Source organism: Salvelinus namaycush, chromosome 2 (genome assembly GCF_016432855.1).
Source record: "Salvelinus namaycush isolate Seneca chromosome 2, SaNama_1.0, whole genome shotgun sequence".
In the NCBI taxonomy this organism is placed as follows: Eukaryota; Metazoa; Chordata; class Actinopteri; order Salmoniformes; family Salmonidae; genus Salvelinus; species Salvelinus namaycush.
Genome location: NC_052308.1, coordinates 57830983 through 57852842, shown reverse-complemented (window position 1 = coordinate 57852842; position 21860 = coordinate 57830983). Strand labels below are relative to the sequence as shown.

The window sequence follows — 21860 nt, the reverse complement described above, 5'->3', positions numbered from 1 at the left end:
ATCAGTTACCAATATGAATCGTTTACTTTTTGTGCACTTTGAAACGCAATACGAGTATTTTTTCAATGTGAGGAGGAAACTTTTTGAAACTTACATTTCATCTAACTTGTAATTTAGATGAAATGTCAAAATCAATTCCAAATCAACCACTACCATCAACTCCCTAGCGACTCCTGTAAAGCTAAGAGGATTCGATAGGTGGAAGCATAATGCAGAGAATTCCACCCAGCCAATCAGAAAGGCAAGATGACGTAGTGTTTACAGTGCCAACCCAATCCTCTTGTATCTACAGGAGGGTCTAGGACAAGGTTCAGGTGTGCCGATTTGGAATTATTCAGCATTGGACTAACATAATCCAGTTAGTTTCACCATTGATACTGCTTAAAATGATCATTTAGAAGAGGGATTAATACAAGATTAATAGATTCCGTTTGCAATTCTAACATGTGAAATTACTTGAAATTACTTATTTCCAATACATTTTAAATGTGTTCAGGTGTTGGTGGAAGCAGGGTAGATGAGGTTCAATGCATTTTGAACAATTCAATTTGTGTTACAATAATTATTAATTTTGTCTTTCCAACACGGTTTAAACACGTACATTTTTGGAAGGGTCCCCCTCCCTCTCTTACCTTCATCTCGTCCATCCAGTCCATGATGTAAAGCATCTCCTGGAAGACCCTCTGCAGACCCAGGTTCATCTCCAGGCGCTGGCGCCTCGCCTTCAGAAGCTCCAGCAGGTACTCCCACAGCCGGATCACGTTGTCCTTGCGCGCTGCGATGCGTTTGATGTCGTGGTACTTCTCTGCCTCCAGCTCCTTAGCGACAGACACCACGGCCTGCACACGCTCCTCGTACGCCGTAATATCCGTCTCGATGGCCTCATGCTTCTTCGTGGCCGCGTCCACCGCCGGAAGGTCGAAGCCAAAGTTGTCCTGCGAGATAGAAGTGATGGGAATGGAATGGAATAGAATAAAATACAATAAAATACAATACTGATATACTGTATGGGTGGCAACATACTGGGATACAAGGAAGACATACTCTCTATTTCTGTAATGTTATCGTCTTTACAATTTGACAATGACACATAAAATACTATGATCCTTTAAAGGGGCAATCCACAGTTGCTACATCCATTTTTGAATTTATACATTGATGATATATACCCATTGATTCTTGAAGAATATAACTTCTAAATGCCTCGTGAGGGGCCTCTCGAGTGGCACACTGGTCTAAGGCACTGCATCGCTGTGCTAGCTGCGTCACTACAAACCCGGGTTCGATACTGTGCTGTGTAACAGCCGGCCGTGACCGGGAGACCCATAAGGCGGCACACAATTGGCCCAGCGTCATCCGGGTTAGGGGAGGGTTTGGCCGGCCGGGATGTCCTTGTCCTATCGCGCTCTATCAACTCCTGTGGCGGGCTGGGCGCATGCACGTTTCCTCCGACACATTGGTGTGGCTGGCTTCCGGGTTAAGCAAGCATTGTGTCAAGAAGCAGTGCGGATTGGCGGGGTTGTGTTTCAGAGGACACACGGCTCTCGACCTTCGCCTCTCCGGAGTCCATACAAGAGTTGCAGCGATGGGAAAAGACTGTAATTACCAATTGTATATCACGAAAAAGTTTTCGTGATTATTTTTTTTTTACAATAAATTATTTTTATGCCTCGTGAGATTATTTCAACTGTCACACCCCATTTAAAACCCAAAATATAAGCATGTTTTGCTCCAATGTTTGTAAACATTGTAAATGTAAACAAACACTGTATAGCCTCAAAACATGGTTAAAACGATAATTCATGATATCATGGATGGTCAAGCCTTGTATCCATAGCTCTGTCTATGAATTTACATTTTCCTGGCCCATTCCTCAGGTTATTACCAAAACAGAGGTGGGGTTTCCGCTTTGCTATTGTTTCAACTGCAAATTGGCCCTGATTTCAGTTTGACAAAAGTAGGAAAGCAAATAAGATGCACCGTTTACATCTTCAGCACTTAATCTTAACGTGCTACAGAGATGATGCAATACCAGTGAATGTGACGCTTGCATTACACTGAATCTGGGTGTCCACTAAGTGGTGCAAAACTGTGAGAAAACAATGGCTGAGACATTTGTATGGAGAAGGATGTAGTAAAGTACTGTATTTTGGTATTTTGGTAAAATGTCACAATTGCTTTTTATAATTATTATTTTTGTGCGTGTGTGTGCGCGCGCATGTGTGTGTCTATGGCTGTGTGACAAGCCGTTAGATTTCGCTAAGCCAGTTGTCCCTCGTGGCTACTTTGAGTGTTTGTGTGAGTATGTGCATACATATGCATGTCTGTTTGTGTATTTGTGAGCAAGCATTTGTTTTTACCTGTGAGACGAGGCGCTGGTTCTCACTCAGCCAGGTCTCCCTCATGGCAGCCTTGCGGTCAAAGCGGCGAGCCAGCTGCTCCAGTTTCTCCTGTCGAATCAGCTCTGTCCTCAGAGCCAGCTCCCGCTCATGCTCCGCCTTCTCCAGTCTCTCCCAGGTCTACCATAGACAAAGTTAAACACACAATATTAACATGGGTATATCATATGGTCAAGACAGACCAGCATGAACGTCAGACATCATTTTTCTGTTCATTTCTAGACTATTCTACATGTTGAATTGCCACCATTTGCCACCAGTCTATCTTGTAGCTTACACATGCCAATGGTGGATTCAACTCTTTCATAATCTCACAGTTTTATGTCCAGATGCAAAATGTATGAGTTGTATGAGTTGAATTATTCCTATTGTAATAATTATACCATAGCAAAACTCCTACTTACTAATAATAATACTACCACACACCAGAGAGACTACCAAACACCCTGACACAGACAAACAGGAGAGAGAGATAGTGAACAACCTGATGTTTCATTAAGACAAAACATTGATCAAGGAGTAGGGTAACTTTGTCCCTAGACCCTGATCTTGAGTCAGTTTAGCATTTTCACCACTAAAGGTAAAGGTTAGGATTGGGAGAAGGGAAACTGATCCTTCATCTGTACCTAGGGAAACTTCAACCTAAAGCGTTTGTCAGAGACTACAGACATCACCTTGTTAATGTCAGAGATGAGTTTGCCCTCCCTGGGCATGTAGACTTTCTGATTGTTGGCCCTCATCTTGCTCTGGATGGTAAAGAGAAGCACCTCCAGGTTGCCCTTCTCAGTAAACCTGATCGATAAAAAGAGAAATGGTTTTGGGGGAGTGATATTTTGACAGCGTAAAAAAATGTCTAAACACATCACATCACTTTAAGTTCTAGGGTTGCACTTATTTCAAAGCGTTTTTGGAATGCAACAGTCATGTCTTACTTCTGCATCGTTAAAAATACTAAACATGCATACATTATCGCTTCAATTCATGGACATAACAAAACATTTTGAAGTAAATTCCACTACAAGCAGGAGAGAGGCGCTCACCCAGAATGTTAGGTATTGTGCCATTCATTTAACATTAGACTTGACATTTTTGTTTTAGGCAGTGACAAGAATTTTTCATTAAAATATTGGTTTAGAAGTTTGTAACAAAGATTTTGTGATGTTCAGGGAATGTCACAGGGACATCAACCAAAAAAGGGGTGAGGGAATGGCAAGATAACTGGACAATGTTATACCTTAAGTAAATATTATAGACATTTACAAATATTCTTAAGATGGTCTTAAAGCTGAAGATTGCCCATCTTGTCAGATCTCCATAAGTGCATAGGTGGTGCATTGGGGTATAGGGGTTGATTTAGGATTGGGTGCTGGCGGGGGGCACTCACTTAGGGGGTTTCTCGACCGTGCGATATGTGTTGAAGGCTTGAAGCTGCTGCTGCACCCCGTTTAAAGAGTTGGCAAACTTGCGATTGTTGAGGATGATGATGGTCTGCTCGATCCACTCCAGCAGATCTGAGGCCAGAGACTCGTACTTCTCAATCATCTTCTCTGTCTCAATGGCATTGTCCAGTACCTAGCGGAACAAAGAGGACACATGTCAAGCTCTGGCCAAGACCTGGGTTCATATATAGTATTTGTTTTATAGTATATAGTATTTGTTTGCCAGATTGACAGAGTTTGCACTTTTGGTACTATTCCACTGGTTTCAATATGCCAGAAAAGCTCAATCAAGTACATTTTGAAAGTTTTATACTATTTGAATCCACATCTGAAAAGCTCTTACTCTGCCCCGAACAACTTGTTGACAACAACCCACCAAACAAACATGGAATTTGAGATAATAAACTGAGAATAAACGCTGAGTCACCTTCCCAATACGTTTCCCCTCCACTTTCAGTGCCTTCATTTTGGAGAAGTAGTGGTAGTACGTCACCACGTATGTGATGACGGACTTCTCATCGGGGTGGTCCACACTGATATCTGTGAAGCAAAAATTACATTTGTGATTGGTTAATACAACTTGATTTGGAACGTTACAAAAATATTAAAAGAAGATCTCTTTTTGTATTTCATGATGTTGTATGACAGGGCAGTGGGAAGGTAAAGCAGGTGATACGCTTATAGAAAGTGGAAAGTGGCAGACAGGGCTCAAATCCCTTTTGCCAGGGGATATATGTAGTCTGGAGTCTGCAGCGCTATCACTAGACCAGACTCTGTCACCTACAGTATTGTATACATTCCAGTTAAGGATTATTACAATTTTATTTTATTTATTTGGACAAGAAAAAAATATGTCACAGTGCACTGAGAAATCATGAGTGGCATCAGATTGAGCTATTTTCCATATGCACTCCTCTACTACATAGAATCCTTTGACATACTACATAGAATCTTTTGACATACTACATAGAATCCTTTGACATACTACATAGAATCCTTTGACATACTACATAGAAGAGCATAGTCCAGAACTCACCCTCTGGGTCTAGGAGCTTGGTAAGCCCAAGATGCTGCTCAGCCAGATTGAAGGCATTCTGCAGGTTGTGGTGGGCATTGGACTTTTTCAGCTTGTCAAAGTCAATCAGGTCTGGCCTATACACGAGACAAAGCATCATACCACAGCACCAGTCATACAGTATACCACCAAAGAATCACAAGGTAAATACCCAGATGTAATTTACCTGTTGAAATGTTATTATTAAATAGGTATATTCTGATATCTCAAAGATTCAACACAATTACACCAAATGATGTACAATAATGCATCAATAAATCCCAAAGACACCAAAAAGTAATTATTTGAACATTACTCTATGGTAAATAAGAAAATAAATCGTCATAAATGAGGGGGGTTGGAGGTGGGATAAAAAAAATATATTGGGTCATTACATGTGACCACATAAAGTAAATAGCATAAATCACAAAGGATAATTGGTCTGAATTCCATGAGAAAAATTATCTGAATTATGTGACCCACAAGGTCATGAAGGATAGTTGATCAAACAGACTCTTGTTACCTGTGCTTATGGATGAGGGCATTGAAAGCCATGCCGTCTCGCCAACTGGTGCTGAAATTGTGAATGTTCACGTTTGGATAGCTACAAAGAACAAAACAGAGAACAACAGATATTATGATTTGTTCAATGTTCAAATTCATTCCCTAAGCAATTTCTATATAATTCAAGATGTGGATCTGCTTCTGGAATTTCTTTACTGACTTGTTCTGAAAGTAAAAAGTCCAGTAACATCAAGTCACAATAGTGTTGCTGTCTAAATAAATGTATATTTATCTTAAGGAGGATTGTTTAAGTCAAGTGGTAGAACTGAGAGCTTTCATGTACAGTAGATGACCCAAATCTAAGTATTTAAAATCTCTAAGAAAGGTGTCTGAATGCAAGGTGACAGCCAATCACTCACCCAGCAGTCTTCATCTGGCACCAGAGGAGCAGGGCGTCCTTGGCTGATCTCTTCTCCTTGTTGTCTCCATCAGTCTCAACACTGATGTCCTGGATCTGTCACACAGACAATGATACAACAGCAGTGTGAAAAGTCTCAAATCAAAAATCAAATGTTATTTGTCACATGCGGCGAATATGCACTTTCCCAACAATGCAGAGTTAAAAAGTAAGTAATTTTTTATTTATTGTAACATAATAAAATAACAATAACACGGCTATATACAAGGCATACTGGTACAGAGTCAATGTGCTGAGGGTACGAGGTAGTTGACGGGATTGAGGTAATATGTAAATGTAGGTAGGGGTAAAAGTGACTAGGAGATCAGGATAGATAATAAACAGAGTAGCAGCAGCATGTGGGAAGAGTGTGAAACAGCGTGAATGTGTGTGAGCGTATGTAGTGTGTGTATGTGTATGTTGAGAGTGTCAGTGTAGTATGTGTGAGTGTGTGGCTAGAGTCTAGTGAATGTGCATAGAGCCAGTGCAAGAGAGTCAGTGCAACAACAACAGAAAAGGGGGTCAATGCAAATAGTCCGGGTAGCAATTTGATTAACTGATCAGCAGTCTGATGGCTTGGGTTTGTTGCTCGCATAACAATAATAACATACCTGATTCAGATAATCGTGGCCCTGCTTTACATAATGTGTCTCCAGGATAATAATAGAGAAACACTGGCTAAGTGAAGCGTTCAAACCAGACAAATTGATGTGTAAAATACGCAGCAACTCAATGGTTTTCAATGGGAGCAGTGCTTTGGGGGGAGGCCCTCGGGATGTATTGCGCTGTTCATTATATATGTTCCATCAGCCAATTGAAAACCTAGAGCGGCATTTCTAGCAAATCATTTCTCCCCACCACACCTCTGCATTAGACATACGTTTCCATGCGTTTTGGTTTGAAGACTCCTTTACCTGGAACCTGAGAATGATGGTCCAGATGAGGCCCAGGGTGAGGCGGTGGTTGCCGTCAACGATGTCATGTGAGCCCATGTTTTCCAGGTGGACCCTCTGCTCCTTGAGGAACTGCAGGGCCTTGTCCACATTCTCCAGGCAGTGGATACGCATCCGTCCCCTGGTGGGCTTGGGCTGGGGAGAAAGGACAGGACACAGAACATGTCAGCCACAAGAGTTTCACAGTTTTTTTTAAAGTTTTTAAAAAACATTTTAGTCATTTAGCAGAGACTCTTATCCAGAGCAACTTACAATCAGTTGAGAGTGGCCGTAGGTAAAAATAAATAAGTTGGTGACACCTTATTTCTTGTTATAAGCATGTACAGTATGAGCCCTTATACTGTCTAATTATAAGGCTTCCCCAAAAATGTATAGGATCATACATGCCCATGACATCATAATGCATTATACCTGTTGGCCTAAAGTTAAAGGGATAGTTAAACCATATTACACAAAATTACACATTGGTTTCCAGTCTATGGATAAGGTATAACAGCCATCCATGCTTTGGTTTAGTGTCCCTGTCACTGTTTCCACATGCTAATGTTTTAGCATTTGTGGCAGAAATCCCATTCAAGTCATGGTATCGAAATTGGCATTTCTTGCACAAGTCCAAATCATCCAAAAGTATCTAAAATTAATTGTGAGGATAATATCGGTCCCATGACTAGAATGGGATTTATGCCACAAATGCTAAAACATTAGCATGTGTAAACAGTGCCAGGGAAACTAAACCAAACCCACAACCTTGGCGCTGCAAGCACCATGCCTTACCAACCAGCTCTACCAACTGAGCTACACAGGACTTGTCCATACCTTTTCCATAGACTGCTTACAGGGTAAGGAAATCAATTTGTCATTTTGTAATTTGGGTGAACTATTCCTTTATGTTTTTAATTATATTATTCCCATGCCATTAGAAAGGGTGTTTATACTGATATGTAGTTCTGTTTATGTTTGTACACTACATGACCAAAAGTATGTGGACACGTGCTCGTCGAACATCTCATTCCAAAATCATTGGCATTAATATGGAGTTGGTCCAAACTTTTTTGCTATAACAGCCTCCACTCTTTTGGGAAGGCTTTCCACTAGATCTTTGAACATTGCTACGGGGACTTGCTTCCATTCAGCCACAAGAGCATTAGTGAGGTCGGGCACTGATGTTTGGCGATTAGGCCTGGCTCGCAGTCGGCTATTCAATTTATCCCAAAGATGTTCGATGGGGTTGAGGTCAGGCCTCTGTGCAGGCCAGTCAAGTTCTTCCACACCGATCTCAACAAACCATTTCTGTATGGACCTCGCATTGTGCACGGGGACATTGTCGTGCTGAAACAGGAAAGGACCTTCCCCAAACTGTTGCCACAAAGTTGGAAGCACAGAATCGTCTACAATGTCATTGTATGCTGTAGCGTTAAGATTTCCCTTCAGTGGAACTAAGGAGCCTGAAACATGAAAAACAGACCCTGACCACTCCTCCACAAAATTTTACAGTTGGCACAATGCATTAGGGCAGGTAGCGTTCTCCTGGCATCCGCCAAATCCAGATTCGTCCGTCGGACTGCCAGATGGTGAAGTGTGATTCATCACTCCAGAGAAAGTGTTTCCACTGTTCCAAGAGTCCCACTGACATTGGGCTTTACACCACTCCAGCCGACGCTTGGCATTGCGCATGGTGATCTTAGGCTGCTCGGCCTTGGAAACCCATTTAATAAAGCTTCCGACAAACAGTTATTGTGCTGACATTGCTTTCAGAGGCAGTTTGGAACTCATTAGTGAGTGTTGCAATGGAGGACAGACAATTTTTATGTGCTACGCGCGTCAGCACTCGCCAGTCCTGTTCTATGAGCTTCTGTGGCCTACCACTTCAACGGCTGAGCCGTTGTTGCTCCTAGACATTTGCACTTCACAATAACAGCACTTACAGTTGATCGGGCAGCTCTAGCAGGGCAGAAATTTGACAAACTGACTTGTTGGAAAGGCGGCATCCTATGACAGTGCCACGTTGAAAGTCACTGAGCTCTTCAATAAGGCCATTCTACTGCCAATGTTTGTCTATTGAGATTGCATGGCTGTGTGCTCGATTTTATACACCTGTCAGCAATGGGTGTGGCTGAAATAGCTGAATCCTCTCATTTGAAGTGGTGTCCACATAAACTATACAGTATATACAAAAGTATCACACTTTTACAATTGACTGGTCGTCTACATAAAATCAAAAGTACAATCATGTTTGCAAATTCAACCTGACAAAAAAAGGTCTTATAACTAGAAAGGTTTTATATACACAACATGCCACTTCTTCACTCTTAAAAGCAAAGGATGCAGCTGACTATTTCAGTCTGTTGAAAGTGAATGAGTAACCCGGCAATAAAGCAGCCTTCTGCCCTCTGATGTGCGTGGAGACTTTACACTGAGGTGTGGTTTTGGAGGAGCAGAAGAGGGAGGACTAGTCCTTTGTCCAGGCAGGGGGAAGTCAACCCTATTCAATCAAAACCGCTATCTGGGTATAAAAAAGAGCTGGACGCAGGCACGTTTGAATTCAAGTACTCAGCAAAACTGAGTCAATAGTGTAAAACAAAAACATAACTGCATAATTCATTTAAAATGCAGTACTGTACATGCCTAGTTTTTCACTGTGTTGAAAGAAGAAAATGTATCCCCGAAAACAGATGACTGGTTTGTATTGAAGAATGAAAAAAATGGACTTACTATATCTTAACACCATTTGATTGACACCCAAGTGAGAGTGAAAGCAAAATCCCTATTCAACTCCTACTGCTGAGTCAGTCAGCACAATACACTGCTGACCTCTAAGACGTGTGTGTGTGTGTGTGTGTGTGTGTGTGTGTGTGTGTGTGTGTGTGTGTGTGTGTGTGTGTGTGTGTGTGTGTGTGTGTGTGTGTGTGTGTGTGTGTGTGTGTGTGTGTGTGTGTCTGTATCTCTGTGTGTGTACATGTACGTCTGAGTGTGTGTGTCTGCAGAGACACACTGACAATGTGTGGCGGTGCAGCTCTTTGAGATGCAGATTTACACTCTGAAGGAGCTGGGAGTGCAGCGCCACCCGAGTAGCAATGACATAAGCACTTTTCTACCAGACCATGACATCATGTACAGGAAGCCTCATTCCTACAGCCTGTAAAGTTCACTTCACTTTATCATTGCTGAAAGATGACATACAAAATGTGGGTAGACCATGGCTTGCATTTTATATGCAATGTATGTACGTACATACACAGCTGGATATTCTACATTTTAGCAGACGTTCTTATACAGAGCAACTAGGGATAAGTGCCATGCTCAAGGGCCTATCAACAGATTTTTCACCTAGTTGGCTCAGGGACTCCAACCAGTGACCTTTCGGTTACTAGCCCAACGCTCTTAACCGCTGGTAAGCACATTCTGTATGTATAGCATCTTGAATTATGTCATGAAAAAAGTGCTAGCTATTGACAAAAATATATTCAGTGCTTATGAGCAGTGATGTACTGGTAAAAACATAAGGTGGGTCAACACTGATAGCTGTAAATAAAGTAGCAGTATTTATATTTTCAATGCATTGTTTCCGCAGTAGGTGGGTAAACGCTCGCACAAAATAAAAAAAAACGTGTGTAAATGACATTTAGGTGTATTTACCCTCCACTACACCACTACTTCTCAGTGCTTATTAGTACATGCCTTGTGTACTATCTATTTACTAGTTTCCATATCATGATACCTGAAGACACACATAACAGGGTCAGAAGAACACTGGCATGGGGTCTATGCAAGTCGAATCATCCTCCTATGTGTTGCATAATATCCTGGTAACCTAATGTGGTACCAGGCCTGGGTTCAAATAGTATTTAAAATCTTTCATAAATCTTGAGTTTTTGCTTGAGCCTGCCTGCAGTGCCAGATGGGCTGGGTTTGCACTTGTGGGACTATTCCATTGCTTACATTGCGCCAGGAAAGCTCAGTCAAGCGCAGCGTAAGTATTTGAACAATTCCAAATACTATTTGGTCCCATGCCTCTACCTGGTAAATAGCTGTTACCTGCTGTGCCTAAACTCAAATCGAGTTACACATTGACCAGGAAAATTAAACCTGGCACAAGGCGTGCCCAGAGGAGTTCATTCATGTCAAGGAGACCTTTTTCTCCTTGACATGAAAAAATAGGAGTTGGGGATTACAACAGCCAAGTACAGTAATACAATACAATACAAAAGGGAAAGCCCTTCGAGTTTTGAACATCAACTGCTGTTCGTAATTGCACACATGGATTACGCCAATAGCCACATAAATCCCTCAAACTCAACTCTGGACCTCAAAGCCAGTTCCACTGCATTTTTTCATTGTTCACCTCTAATCAGGGACTGATTTAGACCAGGGACACCAGGTGAGTGCAATTAATTATCAGGTAGAACAGAAAACCAGCAGGCTCCAGACCTCATTGGGTAAGAGTTGAGTACCCCTGGCATAGAGTATCCTTGGTAGATTGCATTATGAGATGTGCCTTGTTGCGTATTTGCCAATAGAGTGAGATATCTTATTGGGAGCCTTGTATGTGATAGCAAGCCTGGACCGCGGAATCTTTTATGGTACGTGGCTCTGACCATGTGGACATCTTTTCCCGACATCAGCAACAACAAAAAATCAAAGGCAGCCTACCTGCTTCAACTCTCACCAACTACACTTTAGTAATAAATCAAATCAAACTTTATTTGTCACATGCGCCGAATACAACAAGTGTAGACCTTACCGTGAAATGCTTACTTACCTTAACCAACAGCGCAGTTCAAGAAGAGTTAAGAAAATATTGACCAAATAGTCACACAATAAGAATAACAATAACGAGGCTATATACAGGGGGTACCGGTACCGAGTCAGTGCGCAGGGGTACAGGTTAGTTGAGGTAATTTGTACATGTAGGTAGGGGTGAAGTGACTATGCATAGATAATAAACAACGAGTAGCAGCAGTGTACAAAAGGGAGGGGGAGGGGCAAATGTAAATAGTCTAGTGGTGATTTTATTAATTGTTCAGCAGTCTTATGGCTTGGGGGTAGAAGCTGTTGAGGAGCCTTTTGGTTCCAGACTTAGCGCTCCGGTACTGCTTGCCATGCGGTAGCAGAGAAAACAGTCTATAACTTGGGTGACTGGAGTCTCTGACAATTTTATGGGATTTCCTCTGACTACCCTCTGTAGCGCCTTACGGTCAGATGCCGACCAGTTGCCACACCAGGCAGTGATGCTACTGGTCAGGATGCTCTCAATGGTGCAGCTGTAGAACTTTGAGGATCTGGGGACCCATGCCAAATCTTTACAGTCTCCTGAGGGGGAAAAGGTTTTGTCGTGTCCTCTTCACGACTGTCTTGGTATGTTTGGACCATGATAGTTTGTTGGTGATGTGGACACCAAAGAACTTTAAACTTTCGACCCGCTCCACTACAGCCCGTCGATGTTAATGGGGGCCTGTTCGGCCCGCCTTTTCCTGCAGTCCACGATCAGCGCCTTTGTCTTGCTCACATTAAGGGAGAGGTTGTTGTCCTGGCACCACACTGCCAGTTCTCTGACCTCCTCCCTATAGGTCATCTCATCGTTGTCTGTGATCAGGCCTACCACTGTTGTGTCGTCAGAAAATGATGGTGTTCGAGTCGTGCTTGGCTACGCAGTTGTAGGTGAAAAGGGAGTACAGGAGGGAACTAAGTACACACCCCCGAGGGGCCCCAGTGTTAAGGATCAGCGTGTCGGACGTGTTGTTGCCTACCCTTACCACCTGAGGGTGGCCCGTCAGGAAGTCCAGGATCCAGTTGCAGAAGGTGTTTAGTCCCAGAGTCCTTAGCTTAGTGATGAGCTTTGTGGGCACTATGGTGTTGAACGCTGAACTGTAGTCAATGAACAGCATTCTCACGTACAGTATATCACAAAAGTGAGTACACCCCTCACATTTTTGTAAATATTTGAGTATATCTTTTCATGTGACAACACTGAAGAAATGACACTTTGCTACAATTTAAAGTAGTGAGTGTACAGCTTGTATAACAGTGTAAATTTGCTGTCCCCTCAAAATAACTCAACACAGCCATTTTAATGTCTAAACCGCTGGCAACAAAAGTGAGTACACCCCTAAGTGAAAATGTCCAAATTGGGCCCAAAGTGTCAATATTTTGTGGGGCCACCATCATTTTCCAGCACTGCCTTAACCCTCTTGGGCATGGAGGTCACCAGAGCTTCACAGGTTGCCACTGGAGTCCTCTTCCACTCCTCCATGACGACATCACGGAGCTGGTGGATGTTAGAGACCTTGCACTCCACCTTCCGTTTGAGGATGCCCCACAGTTGTTCAATAGGGTTTAGGTCTGGAGACATGCTTGGCCAGTCCACCACCTTTACCCTCAGCTTCTTCAGCAAGGCAGTGGTCGTCTTGTAGGTGTGTTTGGGGTCGTTATCATGTTGGAATACTGCCCTGCGGCCCAGTCTCCGGAGGGAGGGGATCATGTCACAGTACATGTTGGCATTCATGGTTCCCTCAAGGAACTGTCGCTCCCCAGTGCCGGCAGCACTCATGCAGCCCCAGACCATGACACTCCCACCACCATGCTTGACTGTAGGCAAGACACACTTGTCTTTGTACTCCTCACCTGGTTGCCGCCACACACGCTTGACACCATCTGAACCAAATAAGTTTATCTTGGTCTCATCAGACCACAGGACATGGTTCCAGTAATCCATGTCCTTAGTCTGCTTGTCTTCAGCAAACTGTTTGCGGGCTTTCTTGTGCATCATCTTTAGAAGAGGCTTCCTTCTGGGACGACAGCCATGCAGACCAATTTGATGCAGTGTACGCCGTATGGTCTGAGCACTGACAGGCTGACCCCCCACCCCTTCAACCTCTGCAGCAATGCTGGCAGCACTCATACGTCTATTTCCCAAAGACAACCTCTGGATATGACGCTGAGCACGTGCACTCAACTTCTTTGGTCGACCATGGCGAGGCCTGTTCTGAGTGGAACCTGTCCAGTTAAACCGCTGTATGGTCTTGGCCACCGTGCTGCAGCTCAGTTTCAGGGTCTTGGCAATCTTCTTATAGCCCAGGCCATCTTTATGTAGAGCAACAATTATTTTTTTCAGATCCTCAGAGAGTTCTTTGCCATGAGGTGCCATGTTGAACTTCCAGTGACCAGTCAGTATGAGGGAGTGTGAGAGCGATGACACCAAATTTAACACACCTGCTCCCCATTCACACCTGATACCTTGTAACACTAACGAGTCACATGACACTGGGGAGGGAAAATGGCTAATTGGGCCCAATTTGGACATTTTCACTTAGGGGTGTACTCACTTTTGTTGCCAGCGGTTTAGAAATTAATGGCTGTGTGTTGAGTTATTTTGAGGGGACAGCAAATTTACACTGTTATACAAGCTGTACACTCACTACTTTACATTGTAGCAAAGTGTCATTTCTTCAGTGTTGTCACATGAAAAGATATACTCAAATATTTACAAAAATGTGAGGGGTGTACTCACTTTTGTGATATACTGTAGGTGTTCCTTTTGTCCAGGTGGGAAAGGGCAGTGTGGAGTGCGATTGAGATTGTGTCATCTGTGGATCTGTTAGGGCGGTATGCGAATTGGAGTGGGTCTAGGGTGTCCGGGAGGATGCTGTTGATTTGAGCCATGACCAGCCTTTCAAAGCACTTCATGGCTACCGACGTGAGTGCTACGGGGCGGTAAACATTTAGGCAGGTTACCTTTGCTTCCTTGGGCACAGGGACTACTAGGTCTGCTTGAAACATGTAGGTATTACAGACTAGGTCAGGGAGAGGTTGAAAATGTCAGTGAAGACACATGACAGTTGGTCCGCGCATGCTTTGAGTACATGTCCTGGTAATCCGTCTGGCCCAGCGGCTTCGTGAATGTTGACCTGTTTAAAGGTTTTGTTCACATCGGCTACCGAGAGCGTTCACACAGTCGTCCAGAACAGCTGGTGCTCTCGTGCATGCTTCAGTGTTGCTTACCTCGAAGTGAGCATAAAAGGCATTTAGCTCGTCTGGTAGGCTCACGTCACTGGGCAGCTCGCGTCTGGGTTTTTGATGTCACTTAAATCAGTGTAGATGAAGGGGAAGGAGACATGTTAAAGAAAGATTTTTAAGCCTTGAGACATGGATTTTGTATGTGTGCCATTCAGATGTTGAATGGGAAAGACAAAATATTTAGTGCCTTTGAATGGTAGTAGGTGCCAGGCGCACCAGTTTGAGTGTGTCAAGAACTGCAACGCTGCTGGGTTTTTCACACTCAACAGTTTCCTGTGTGTATCAAGAATGGTCCACCACCCATAGGACATCCAGCCAACTTGACACAACTGTGGGACGCATTGGAGTCAACATGGCCAGTTTTCGTCACATTGTAGATGCTCCGATGAATTGAGGCTGTTCTGAGAGCAAATGCAACTCAATATTAGGAAGGTGTATCTAAGGTTTTGTACACTCAATGTACATTGTGGATGTTTAGTTATGGATTATTAAATAGGTCTTGAATGTTGGCTGTATGGTTCATATACTGTACATATACTGTATGATACAATATTAATAAAAAAAATATATATCTAATGAAACCACACAAATCCTTAGGCTAAAAATATATCCATGTGGAGAAGTGTTCCCCTTTCCATCTAATTAGGTCATTTCTGCACAATATCTTTGTCCATATTTCTGCACAATATCTTTGTCCATTTAGGCCAGTGACACCTGTAGGCTCAAGAGCATCCTCAGAGGTAACATTCCATGAAATAATTGCATCAGTTATAGAAGTGTCACTTGACTTTTTCCACATTTTGTTACGTTACAACCTTATTCTAAAAATGTTTCAATTGTTTTTTCCCCCTCATCAATCTACACACAATACCCCATAATGACAAAGCAAAAACAGGTTTTTAGAAATATTTGCTGATTTATAAAAAATAAAAAAAACAGAAATATTAAATGTACATAAGTATTCAGGCGATTTACTCAGTACTTTGTTGAAGCACCTTTGGCAGCGATTACAGCATTGAGTCTTCTTGGGTATGACGCTACAAGCTTGGCACACCTGTATTTGGGGAGTTTCTCCCATTCTTCTCTACAGATCCTCTCAAGCTATGTCTGGTTGGATGTGGAGCGTTGCTAAACAGCTATTTTCAGGTCTCTCCAGAGATGTATGATCGGGTTCAAGTCCGGGCTCTGGCTGGGCCACTCAAGGACATTCAGAGAGTTGTCTGAATGTCTTTCTGTGTTGTCTTGGCTGTGTGCTTAGGGTCGTTGTCCTGTTGGAAGATGAACCTTCGCCCCAGTCTGAGGTCCTGAGAGCTCAGGAGCAGGTTTTCATCAATGATCTCTGTACTTTGATCTGTTCATCTTTCCCTCGATCCTGACAGGTCTCCCAGTCCCTGCCGCTGAAAAACATCTCCACAGCATGATGCTGCCACCACCATGCTTCACAGTAGAGATGGTGCCAGGTTTCCTTCAGAAGTGACGCTTGGCATTCAGGCCAAAGAGTTCAATCTTGGTTTCATCAGACCACAGAATCTTGTTTCTCATGGTCTGAGAGTCTTTAGGTGCCTTTTGGCAAACTCCAAGCGGGCTGTCATGTGCCTTTGACTGAGGAGTGGCTTCCATCTGGCCACTCTACTATAAAGGCCTGATTGGTGGAATGCTGCAGAGATGGTTGTTCTTCTAGAAGGTTCTCCCATCTCTACATAGGAACTCTAGAGATCTGTCAGAGTGACTATCGGGTTCTTGGGGACCTCAGGCAGAGTCTGTGCAGTCAGGCAGAGTCTGTGTTACCCTTCCTCAGATCTGTGCCTCGACACAATCCTGTCTCAGAGCTCTACTGACAATTTCTTCAATCCCATGGCTGGGTTTTTTCTCTGACATGCACTGTCAACTGTGGGACCTTATAGACCGGTTTGTGCCTTTCCCAATCATGTCCAATCAATTGAATTTACCACCGGTGGACTCCAATCAAGTTGTAGAAACATCTCAAGGATGATCAATTGAAACAGGATGCACCTGAGCTCAATTTCGAGTCTCATAGCAAAGGGTCTGAATAATCATGTAAATAAGGTTTTTCAGTTTTTATTTTTTATACATTTGCAAACATTTCTTAAAACCTGCTTGCACTTTGTCATAATGGGGTATTGTGTGCAGATTGCTACGGATTTTTTTGTATTTAATCCATTTTAGAACAAGGCTGTAACGTAACAACATGTGGAAAAAGTCAAGGGGTCTGAATACTTTCCAGAAGCACTGTACAATTAGTATGTATCAAGGGTCTTTCCACCAATTCGGGGGCCTTTTGAAAAGTGTAACTTTTGATTTCAACATTCTGTCATAAAGAGCACATGTTCAACTTCATAAAAAACACGTTTCCCCATCTCAAGAGATTAAATTTAAAAAATACTTTAGTAAGCTTTGTCGGCTCGGGGATACCTTGTCGGCTCGGGGATTTGATCTTGCAACCTTCCGGTTACAAGCCCAACGCTCTAACCACTAGGCTACCTTCCTCTTTAGTGCCAAAAAAGTAACCTTATAAAAATGAGTCTTCGGTTCACGTAAAAGGGTTGACCTTAAAATGAGGGACAGATGTAAATAAATCAGTAATCAGTAACAAGAAATAAATAATCTTCAGAAATGACTTAGTCTAAGCAACAAACTAACTAAGGCTTTACAATGATGGTGAAATGTTGGGGTTAAGTGGGTTAAAATCTTCCTAGAAATACACAGGGTTGACAGAGTGACATGTCAAAAAACAGAATTTTGGCACTTTAGCAAGTCTTTATTCATATTAATTGAATTATTCAGATATTTTGAATTCTCCATGTGGTCTATCGTGGTTCCCCCACGGGACGGTTGAGCTAACGTAGGCTAATGCGATTAGCATGAGGTTGTACGTAACAAGAACATTTCCCAGGACATAGACATATCTGATATTGGCAGAAAGCTTCAATTCTTGTTAATCTAACTGCACTGTCCAATTTATAGTCGCTATTACAGTGAAAGAATACCATGCTATTGTTTGAGGAGAGTGCACAGTTATGAACTTGAAAAGTTATTAATAAACAAATTAGGCACATTTGGGCAGTCTTGATAGAACATTTTGAACAGAAATACAATGGTTCATTGGCTCAGTCTAAAACTTTGCACATACACTGCTGCCATCTAGTGTCCAAAATCTAAATTGTGCCTGGGCTGGAATAATACATTATGGCCTTTCTCTTGCATTCCAAATATGATGGTAAAAAAATGTTTTTGTAAAGCATGTTTTTTTCTTTGTATTATCTTTTTGCCAGATCTAATGTGTTATATTCACCTACATTAATTTCACATTTCCACAAACTTCAAAGTGTTTCCTTTCAAATGGTATCAAGAATATGCATATCCTTGCTTCAGGTCCTGAGCTACAGGCACTTAGATTTGGGTATGTCATTTTAGGCGAAAATTGGGGAAAAAGTGTCAGATCCTTAAGAGGTTTTAATTAAAGGGCCCTTCATTTCATTTAACAGGCTATTCAAATGCAATGTTGGTGCACAACTGCTACTTAAAATATCAAAAGGCACTATTTTTGTGGAACGACCCTCAAGCATCTCAGAGTAGAAGTGCTGATCTAGGATCAGGACCTCCCTGACCATGTAATCTTATTCATTGTGATCTAAACGGCTAAACTGATCCATACAGGCCCGGGTAGCACGGTACTCACCAGTCTCTCCCCAGACAGCACCTCCAGCAGTTTGATGAGCATGCGTCCATCACTCAGGTCCCTGTACAGGTCGGTGATGCGGCAGGACACCCGGGAGAGGTGAGAGTTCACCCATTTGGTGAAGGTCTTCTTCTGCACCGCTTCGCGCTCATCTGGAGAGAAAAGAAGACAGGGAATAGAATTAAGAAACAAGTAATAAAGAGAAGCTATGTCAAAGTGATATGTCATTAAATTAATTGGAGAAGAAACAAGTGAATTCCTGATGACGGATAAGCAGAGTTACGGTAAAAAAAAAATACATGTTAGCAGACGCGCTTATCCAGAGTGACTTACAGGAGCAGTTAGGGTTAAGTGCCTTGCTCAAGGGCACATTAACAGATTTCTTACCTAGTCAGCTCAGGGTTTTGAAAGATTGACCTTTTGGTTACTGGCCCAACACTCTTAACCGCAGGCTACCTGCTGCCCTATGTTTGCCAAATTAGCAGTGTTGAGAACCCAGAACAAAATGTAGTAATGTAGTAATTAAACTACATTTTGCAGTAGCTTTGTGGTAGATTAACTAAATTAAAATCTTGGTAGTGTTTGCGGTAGTTAATTACTTTTTGACCATGTAGCGGTGTAGCTAACTACTGGAACTACACACTACTTTTTTTGGCAAAAAGGGTAGAAAATATGGGTGAAATAGGTGTAACAGTATAACTTCAGTACGTCCCCTCGCCCCGACACGGGCGCGAACCAGGGACCTTCTGCACACATCAACAACTGACACCCACGAAGCATCGTTACCCATCGCTCCACAAAAGCCGCGGCCCTTGCAGAGCAAGGTGCAACACTACTTCTAGGTTTCAGAGCAAGTGACGTAACTGATTGAAACGCTAGTAGCGCGTACCCGCTAACTAGCCAGCCATTTCACATCCGTTACACTCACCACCCTTTCAACCTCCTCCTTTTCCGCAGCAACCAGTGATCCGGGTCAACAGCATCAATGTAACAGTATAACTTTAAACCGTCCCCTCGCCCCGACAAGGGCGCGAACCAGGGACCCTCTGCTCACATCAACAACGGTCGCCCACGAAGCATCGTTACCCATCGCTCCACAAAGGCCACGGCCCTTGCAGAGCAAGGGGCACACTACATCTAGGTTTCAGAGCAAGTGACGTAACTGATTGAAACGCTACTAGCGCGTACCCGCTAACTAGCTAGCCATTTCACATCCGTTACATAGGCAAGATTTTATAAATGTATAAATTACTTTTTCAAAGTAGCTTTAGTTAAGTAAAGTAAGGCTATGGAAGATAATAATGCTGGAACAAGACATTGAAGTATAGATAACTGCTCACACTGTCCCTATACAGCCTGGTCTTTTAATTTCAAGCCTGAAATACTATAGAGCAGTGATCTAACTAATCAACTACTGTAATCATCCCATGATCAACTGAATCAGGTGTTTTAGCGCTGGGCTAAAGTATATTTAAAATGTGTACTCCCTGGATCCCCAAGGTTAGATTGAAAATGTCAATAAGCTTGTAAGACTGCCATTCAAATGTAACTTTGTAAGTAAACAAAATAAATACTGTGTAGCTAAGTATTGTGGTTAATGATGGAACCCATGTGTTGTTGTATACAGTAACAGTACTGATACTCATTGTATAATTGTGTTATATGAGAGGTTTTCGTCACTGTGGGTGATTGGCCCCCTTTGTCACATGCAACTCATCATCCTTTCATGATCCAGATTTTAAAACAACTAGAGCGGATTGGGACTGGTGGCCTTGCCTCTTCAGACCTATTGCAGAAGGTCTTAAGGCTTCCTCACCTGGTCTCTCCATGTCCACTGAGATTAAGGAAATGGACAGGTGAACGCAAATGCTTGATAGGGGGTCGACCATATTGCTGTCATCTGTTCTGGGTTCTCAGGACAGTGCACATGAAAGTGAGGAGACGAGGGGAGAAAGCCACTGCAGACTAATGAGATACAACCATAGCTTCAAAATGTTAAAAAAAAGTGGAAGCGGGAGCTGGGGCTATCCTGTTTATGTTCGGGGCCCTTGACAGGGCCAATGCCGCACCCTCTGGCTCAGAGTTCATATCCATGAACACAAGGCGTGTTTATTTATAATCCTCCCCAATTTTCCTGTTATTGCATTCCTTATCCCTGCAAAGACGTAAGCATCTGATTTGATTGTTCGTTTGCCACATGGCGAAATGAGGTAGATGACCTCACCACACACAGGGCTGGCTGCACCTTGCAATGTACTCTCCAACTCCACGGCCCTCTTGACTTTTTTTAATTAGTGATTTATTTGACACGTTTGACGATCTGACGAAGAAAAACAATTGGAGAAGGTCGAACCTATTCCTCACATCCCCCCATCTCTGAAACACAAAACATGATATCAACATATGAAATAAAAAGGTATCCTTTGATTAAAAAACACTATTGATTTGGAATCGATCGCTCAGTTAATACTGAACCCTGACCACAATTGTAGTGTGTATGACTTAACTAACTAGACTCAGAGCCAACTTCCTGCTTGCTGCCCTACCCCTCAGGGGTACAACCAGCTATCATCACAGGAGGTTGCTGAGTAGAGAACGGCTCATAATAACGTCTGGAAAGGAGCGAATGGAATGGCATAAACACATGTGTTTGATGTATTTCATTACGTTCCAGCTTTTCCGCTCCAGGCATTACCACGAGCCCATCCTCCCCAATTAAGGTGCCACCAACCTCCAATGCATCCAAACCCATTTCTGTGGCATTATTGCAACATGGTAACATCACCACAAGTGTCACATAGTGGTACATGCTAGTGGGGATTTTTTTAAGGAGCCTCCTGTGAGACCGGAGGACAAGACAGAACTGGACAGAACAATAGAGGCAGTGTTCCTCTCTTCCACCCCTGCCCTAGCTCAACTCCGGGGAGGGTTAGCTAGAGGAATGTTGCACTAGCATCTGGTCTTATCGTTAGGTAAACACATAGCTCCCGATCTATTAACACAGTTTGAAGAGTGAGTTTAAGATGTTTAACAACAAAAAAATGGATGCCAATAAAGACAATTTCAGGTCGTTTCATTAAACAAGACTGCGTCGTGCCGTTTGTCATTTTTCAAAGACCTTGGGCTGATTGGAAAATGATAGCAGTATCTTGAAGGGCCAAGTAGGGGGATATGGTTAAGAGAAATACATAATTTATTATCTGAAATGACACCCACATTTTTCAAATGATTCCAATGTCATCTCAAGGCCATTTTTAGCAGATGATCGCTTTAGGACCTTCATGCAACAGAGTAGTTGTTCCCAAACTTTTTATAGTCCTGTACCCCTTCAAACATTCAAT

The 21860-nt window shown here is 42.8% G+C and overlaps 1 protein-coding gene across 1 annotated transcript in view; it reads right to left on the bottom strand.

Annotated features, from left to right (window-relative positions):
• Positions 1–21860, bottom strand: part of LOC120064909 (spectrin beta chain, non-erythrocytic 1-like) — a 71442-nt gene that overhangs the window by 32028 nt on the left and 17554 nt on the right. The window contains exons 2-11 of the mRNA XM_039015500.1: positions 18520–18671; positions 6768–6941; positions 5816–5910; positions 5416–5496; positions 4875–4990; positions 4266–4378; positions 3784–3971; positions 3074–3191; positions 2361–2519; positions 633–935 (exon numbers count right to left, since the gene is read on the bottom strand). Of these exons, the coding sequence (XP_038871428.1) occupies positions 633–935; positions 2361–2519; positions 3074–3191; positions 3784–3971; positions 4266–4378; positions 4875–4990; positions 5416–5496; positions 5816–5910; positions 6768–6941; positions 18520–18671 (1499 nt within the window). The remainder of the gene's footprint in view (positions 1–632; positions 936–2360; positions 2520–3073; positions 3192–3783; positions 3972–4265; positions 4379–4874; positions 4991–5415; positions 5497–5815; positions 5911–6767; positions 6942–18519; positions 18672–21860) is intronic.